The sequence below is a fragment of the Orycteropus afer genome, unplaced genomic scaffold (genome assembly GCF_000298275.1).
Source record: "Orycteropus afer afer isolate SDZICR_OR568_19922 unplaced genomic scaffold, OryAfe1.0 scaffold00360, whole genome shotgun sequence".
Lineage (NCBI taxonomy): Eukaryota > Metazoa > Chordata > Mammalia > Tubulidentata > Orycteropodidae > Orycteropus > Orycteropus afer.
Window position 1 is genome coordinate 3,153,592 of NW_006921947.1, and position 7,845 is coordinate 3,161,436.

Consider the following 7,845-nt stretch of genomic DNA (forward strand, 5'->3'; position numbering starts at 1 on the left):
TTTTAAAATGTTTTCATAATAAATATTGATTATTTTACTTCCAGAACCCATTGTGTTGAGTGGATTCTGACTCACAGCAACATGACAGGACAGAGCAGAACTGCCCCATAGTGTTTCCAAGCCTGTGATCTTTGTGGAAGCAGACTGCCATATCTTTTTCCCACAGAGCAGCTGGTGGCTTTAAATCACCCTCCTTTCAGTTAGCAGTCAAGCCCTGTAACCACTGTGCCACCAGAGCTCCCTTGATCATGTACTTAGCAGAATGTAATTTACCTCAGAGATTGTAGGGGACAAAGGAAAACTAAAATACAGGGGAGGCAGCTATAAAGACAGACATTTACAAAGTAGATCATCATCTCTGGTCTCCAGTCCTTGGTTTTGATTGCAAGACCCCTGCTGCTTGGAAGTGTGTGACATTGTCCTTCTGCGTGTAATTGGAACTGGCTGGACATCAGAATTTCTATAAATGAGAAGCAGTTGTTAACTCTAAGCATTAGTGATATTGTTGGCTTTGCCTACTTATTAAATCAGTGGTCTAACTTCTTTCTCAGCTGAAGACAGCTCAACTCTTTTTCTAATGAAATCTTACAAGCAATTTCAGTGTACACAACGTCAATGGCTTATGCTCTGGGGGAAGTGGAGGAGAGGAACCTCTTGATCTCCACCATCCACTTTGGCAGACCTTCAAGGCACGTCCCTAGGACCCAAGAGCCCCAGAAACACCAAGTGAAAAATGCCCCAGGAAGCAGAGTGAGCTGCTTCTCATCTATGTCAGTTCAGTTCTCCTTAGACCTCCCTCCCTGATGCCACACACACTGAGGTCCTTGAGCCTTATACCAGGAAGCCTTCCAAGGACCTTAACTCTCCTCTGTGGAGCTGAAGGAAAGGAAAATCTTGACATACAGCTGAGAAGGGCATGCCCAATGCTTGGCGAAATGGAAATGTATTGCAGCAACACAATGCGGGGCCTGTTTCCAACTGCACAAAGAGCAGTAAGCCCACCAGTGGTGAACACAGCAATCAGATATGCCTGATACAGAGGGAACTTGGACTTTTTTCCTTCAATTACATCTCTTTCCACTGGAAATACAAGGCAAAATACACATATACCTAGCCATGGCTTGAAGGAGCCCCTGGTGGCACAATGGTTAAGTGCTCGGCTGCTAACCAAACAGTCAGTAGTTCGAACCCAGCAGCTGCTCTGCAGAAGAAAGATGTGTCTGCTTCTGTAAAGATCACAGCCTTAGAAACCCTACAGGGCAGTTTGACTCTGTCACATGGAGCCACTGAGTCAGAGCAGACTCGACAGCAGTGGGTTTGGCTTTTGGTTTTTAAGCCACGGTGCAGGTAAAGCATTGTGTTACAATGCAGAAATGCAAAAATCAGTCAGCCTTAACCAATAATCATGACCAATCTGGTATCCATGAAATGCATCCCACTGAATAGTTGGCTAGTAAACAAAGAAAAAAATTGTTGCCATTGATTCTGACTCATGGCAACCCCGTGTGGCACAGAGTAGAAGTGCTCCATAGGGTTTGCTTGGCTGTAACTTTACAGAAGCAGAGTGCCAGGCCTTTGTTCCACAGGATTGCTGGGTGGGTTCAAAAGGCCCACCTTTAGGTTAGTGGTTGAGTGCCAACAATTTGCACCACCTACGGACACGTTGGAGCTCTAGTAGCATAGTGCCTAAGGCATTTGACTGTTAACCAGAAGGCTGGAAGTTCAAACCCACCAGCCACTCTTCGGAAGGAAGGTTGAGCAATCTACTTCTGTAGAGATACTGCCTCAGAAACCCAAGGAGAGGTCGCTATGAGTCAGGTCCGACTCGACGGCACCTAACAACAACAACAAGGGACACGTTCAGGAGCCCTAGTGGTGCAGTGGTTAAGGGCTTGGCTATTAACCAGAAGGTTGGAGGTTAGACCCCACCAGTGCCTCCGTGGAAGAAAATACCTGGATATCTGCCCTTGTAAAATTTAAAGCCTAGGGAACTCTATGGGGCAGTTCTACTCCATCACATGGACCCACTAGGAGTTGGAATCAACTCAATGGCACACAGCAACAACAGGGACCAGTTGGCTAGAAGCCACTGCCGAGTCATTATCCTTGTTGTTGTTGTTATGTGCCGTTGAGTCAGCTCCAACTCATAGCAACCCTTCCTTGGGTTTCCAAGGTGGTATCACTATGGAAGTAGATTGCCCAACTTTCCTTCGAAGGAGTGGTTGGTGGATTTGAACGGCCAGCCTTCTGGTCAGCAGTCAAGCACCCGAGTCACTATGCTACCATTATCCCTGTGGGTGCATATAAAAAAGATTATAAGTTAGTATTGAAAATAGTTTTAAGTGCTAGTTATCCACAGGGGGAATAATGGCAGAGTAGCTCCCAATGTCTTGACACTCTCTACGCCAGCTTGCACGTATAGCATTCTCTGTCAGAGCCCCTTCCAGAACCCCTCAGATCCCCTTTAACCATTCCTGCCCCCCACTCCCTAAATGCAACAGCCATAACTAATGACTGTTGAGTTAGGGAGCGTGCAAGTCCAGCTCCCTTGCCCTGGGTGGGTGGAGACAAAGTTGAATCCCCTGGGGGATCAAGCGATAGTCACCCTCTTCAGGACTTTGTCTGAGATTGCCCCTTGCTTGTTTTTTCCTTTTCCCTGTACAGCTTCCCCCACATCCTAAGAACACTTACATCTCAGGATTTGCTTCTGGGAAATCCCAACTTAGACAGTAGCCCAGTTGGTCAGGATCACAAATTGGTGTGAAGAATCGTGGCCTCCTCAGCAGCCATCTGGTGCTCAATTAACACAGTACTTACCACACTCCTTCCCTAACTAAATCTGTCCATGATCTTGAACCTGTTGTTGTTGCTGTAAGCTGCTATCGAGTGGGCTCCTGACTCGATGGCAGCCCATGGACAAGAGAAGTAAATGCTCCCAGTCCTGCACCCTCTCCATGATCAGATGCAGATTGGGCCACTGTGATCCACAGGGTTTTCATCAGAGATCACCAGGCCTTTCTTCCCAGTCCATCTTCCAAAAAATAAAAAGCAAACTCACTGCCTTTGAGTCAGATCTCACTCATAGCAACCTCTCCCTGGGTTTCTGAGGTGGTATCACTATGGAAGTAGATTACCCAATGTTAGTGTATAATAAAGTCTCAAATGAGCAGAATGTCCAAAGAATTACATGTATGGGTTAAGTAAATGCTCAAAGTTAATTTAAAAAAAAAAAAAAGAAAGAACTTTCTAGATCTAGTAGTATGTTTTCCTTCCTTAATAAGCTAGGTACAATAAATTTAAGTAAATCTGGTTTTGTTCATTGTTTTCTTGTAATTTTCCTGACTCTATCTGTTAGCATGCAGCAAAATCTTCTGCGTTCCCATGGCTCATACTTGCCACCTATGAACTGAGTACAGCCCACAGGATATGAACTAGGATAAACCCAGGAAGAGTTGATGATGCAGGTGAGACCATTGTTATGTCAGTGTGTACCTCAGGTTTCCCAAACACCCAACAGCACAACTTACCTTCACTCCCAAGGCTTCTCCAGAAATGACAGCAACTGTCACACCGTTCTTACTGGGTTTTGGAATGTCTGCACTTTTCAGTTCCTGGTACTGAGGCTCCACCATCTTCTCCGAACTCCTCAAATTCACCCACAGCTGTAGGCCATGGGCTGGTTCCTCGGAGCACGGCATCTCAGCGTGCAGGATGCCCCGGCCCGCAGTCATCCACTGCCAACACCAGACCGACAAGAAGGAAAATGTCAGGAAGCACTGAATAAGCCCGCAGGTGGGACAGTTACAACCTGAGCAAAATAAGCCACCTTACAGGTGCTGCTGCTTGAGGCCCTGGGGGTCAGGAGGAATAACAGACAAGGATATGGATGGTAGATGACTGCAGGAGCCCTTTCCAGTTTTCCAAATACTTCCCCAAGGTTCCTTGCATAAAGTCAAAGCATCTGAACTGAAATCCCATGAATGTATGAATCCCCTCTTGGGTGTCCCTGAGCCTTAGACTGGGCTCTGATGGGGAGCTGCAGGCAGATAGCCTATTGGGGAGTGCTGTCAAGACATACACCTGCAAGAGGTGAAAAAGGCAGGACTGGGCAGAGGGGAAGCCACTGCAATGCAGTTACAACAGAGGCCTCAGCCAGTCCAACAAGAGGCACTCAGAAGCTACAATCAACCTTCAGGAAAGAAAATAAAGTAAAACAGAAAACTAACTGCTGTTGAGTTGATTGTAATTCATGGTAGCCCCATGTGCATCAGAGGAGAATTGCTCCATGGGGTTTTCTCAGATGCAATCTTTATGGGAACAGATAGCCAGGCCTTTGTTCTGTGGCCCTGCTGGGTGGGTTCAAACCACCAACCTTTCGGTTAGTAGAGTATACACAGTTTGCACCACTAGGAACCTTCAGAATTGTCCCACATTGAGGCAAGATGGCCAAGCTTTTATATCCCCACAGCAGCAAATCACTGACTGTGTGTCAGCCCCCTAGGAAGGATGCAACCTTTGGGAGAGGTAGTTTCCTGATGGGGTGAGGAGGGGGCAGGACCCATGGATGGATGCAGCTGTGAGTCCTCAGCAGCCAATATTCCAGCAGTGGGGGCATGTGTACACGGGCCCAACGATACACGTGGACTGTACAGTATCCACTACCCCATGGACAGCTGACTTGTTTCTCTCTGGCAATGGAACTGTCACTACTTGGAAAGAGTTACTGACTTCACTGCCATGCAGATGTTTCAAGCCTTCATTTATAAAGTAGGACTCTACAACTTCCCATGTGGCATTTCTCCTGTCTGAACATAGCCTATTGGTGCTTCTCCAAGACTTGCCCTTCCATTTTCAACATTCTCAACCTTCCTGAATAGTTCACTTAACCACACTTTCAATCCACCTTTCTATGACCATGGTTCTCTGTTTCAGATAGAGCCTACTTTGGCCATAGGCGCTTTGGTAGTTTGAGGTAGGTTGGTGGTTTGAGCCCATCAGCTGCTTTGTAGGAGAAAGGCGTGGCAGTTTGCTTCCTTAAACATTACAGCCTTGGAAACTCTATGGAACAGTTCGACTCAGCCTATAGGGTTGCTATGAGTCAGAATCAACTTGACGGCACACAACACTTTGGCCATGCCTTTCTTGAAGTAGGGAGCTCTGGGGGCATAGTGTCTAAGGCATCTGACTGCTAACCAGAAGGCTGGCAGTTCAAACCCACCAGCCACTCCTCGGAAGGAAGATTGGGCAATCTTCTTCTGTAGTGATATCACCTCAGAAACCCAAGGAGGGGTCACTATGAGTCAGACCTGACTCGATGTCAGTGGGTTCTTGAAGTAGCCCGCCCACTAGATTTAGAGGGAGAGAACAGAGTTCTCTTTCTAGCCTCACCATTTAGTAGCTCTGAAACCATGGGTACATGTTTAAATTTCTATTCCCTCATTTTAAAAAGGAAGTACTTATCTCAAAGAGATTAAGCATATGATAATGTTGGACAAGCTGAATTATTTTAATGCAATCCTTCTTTTATTATAATGGTAGAAGAGTAGAGCAGCAGCTAGTATGGATGATGGCAGAGATGGTGTGATGAGGCAGAAGGCAGTGGAACCAACACTCCCTTATCAGGATATCACCTTATCATTATAGCCACCTTCTTAGCTAGTCCGCAGCTTATATTCTGCCCTTCTGAGAAGTTACTGTTGAGTTTTGGCCATGACTCTTTTGTCTTTTTAGTTTTTCTGTCTTCAAATTTCACATTGATTGACACACCCTGATTCAAATATTTGCATTCATCCTTGTACAAAATACATAAATGATTACAGAAAATACTTGATGTATAGAGTTCAGATTTAGAAAACTGGTCCAGATGACCATCCACTTCCTGGGGATTATAATTGTAGCACATCTCAGACAAGACTAGGATGGTAGGATCTGGGTGGTTGTTTTGTGATAACACCTAACCCTGCAAATGACTTAGCAGTTAAATTGTCTCCAGTGCAGCAGAGAGGTCTAGAAAGCTGAGGACTGAAGATGATGTGCCAAATTTAAGCATCTTCAAGTAATGGTTTGGAGAGAGGGGTACCGAGAGCCAACACTGGTAGCAGTGAGTGGAGGAGAAAATGGAGGATAACTGAAGACAGTCACTCTTAACTACTCCTTTGAAAAATGTAAGAGAAAGACTGAATGAGAGCTCAAAAAGCATTGAGGGGGTCGAGGAAAGTGTGTGAGAGGAAGATAAGAGATGTGCGCATATTTCTACACCAAGTGGAAGCTGCCATGGGAAGAGAGCAATTGAAGACAGAGTAGAGAGAAGGAAGAAAGGTCCAATGTGCAGGAAGTGGGTGGGATCAAGTGTGCATACCACCAACAATTCCTCGTCCTTGACCATACCTGCAGGTCTCCTGGGTCCAATTTACCAACGTGTCCACAGAAATCTTCATGGGCCATGCTTCCCCCTTCCAGGAGGTAAGAGACCTTTATAAGATAAACAGAAGAAAAAGGTGTTGAGTGGTTGTGAAGAGTTGGTCACTTTTTCCACAGAAACATTGCTGAGAAAAGTGTCAGGAGCAACTCAGTCAGCCACAAACACTGAGTGACTGAATCTCAGTGAAAAGGCTGCACTAGCTCAGACAACATGGCTGACAGAATTTCAGTAGACACTGCTTCTCCGGGCAAGTGCAGCTAGAACAGGCTCCGAGCTGGGTACGAGGAGCTCCCACACACCTTGTCAGTATACTAGGAGACAGCCCTGTCATAGTGGACTTGAAGCTCCATGCATGAGAGAAACAAGCAGCAAGGACCAGTGGGGGATGACAGCTCACGTTTGCACACCTTCACCTACGAGCTGATCTGAGACACCTAAAGGAAATGTATTTCTGACACCAGACACACAAACTCACTAGGTCTTCAAGAAGTGCTTGTGAAATATATCAAATGAATTCATATAAATTAAAGTCAACTTTTCCAGGTCCATACTGAGCCTTAACTCAAAAAAGTGGACAGAAATGCTGTGTATCTAGATCAGTGTTGTTCAATAGAGTAGCCACTCACCACGTGTGGCTGTTTAAACTTCAATTCATTCAAATTAAATAAGGTTGAAAATTTACTTCCTCAGTCATACTAGTCACACTGTGAGTGCTCAATAGCTCCAAGTGGCTGGGGCTATCGTACTGGACGATGCAGCTACAGAATAATTCCATCTTCTTGCACAGTTCCATTTTACAGTGCTGATCTAGAGAAAAGAACGTTGGAAATCATTACTCAGCTATGGCAGAGATTTTGTGTGGGAGGAAGAAACCTTCCCAGAACCCTCTGTAATCATGGTACCTCTTGGCAAGACAAGATGTTACACTAATTCTAAAAAAGCAAAAGAAAGTTGAAACTGACTTAGGTCATGCCTTCACTAAAAGGGAAGACCGAGGGACTCTAAAATTTTCATTTTTAAAGTGATTGTGATTATCCCAGCTAGCAATGGTTACAAAAAACACTCCAGTGCTTTAAATTAAAAAAAAAAAAATTACTTCAGGGACACAATTGTTATTTGAAATGTAAAATTTAATACTTAACGCTTGAAATGTTATGTGTGTGTCAGGGTAGGAGCTCTCTTTGTATACCTCTATTTAGCTTCTCTACTCTACTTAGCATGATAGTTTTTTGCAAGACCAAGGGCTCATTCGTTGCAAATACCTTTTTTCAATAACACAAATAGTGGCTATACACATGGACTTCACCAGATGGAGTACACAGGAATCAGACTGACTACATCTGGGGCAAGAGGTGATGGAAAAGTTCAGTATCTTCAGCCAAAATCAGGCCAGGAGCTGATTGTGGAATAGACCATCAACTGCT

At 45.1% G+C, this 7,845-nt stretch overlaps 1 protein-coding gene across 1 annotated transcript in view; it reads right to left on the reverse strand.

Moving 5' to 3' along the window:
* PIR (pirin) overlaps positions 1-7,845 on the reverse strand; it is a 139,081-nt gene that overhangs the window by 78,118 nt on the left and 53,118 nt on the right. The window contains exons 3-4 of the mRNA XM_007952835.2: positions 6,388-6,471; positions 3,528-3,734 (exon numbers count right to left, since the gene is read on the reverse strand). Of these exons, the coding sequence (XP_007951026.1) occupies positions 3,528-3,734; positions 6,388-6,471 (291 nt within the window). The remainder of the gene's footprint in view (positions 1-3,527; positions 3,735-6,387; positions 6,472-7,845) is intronic.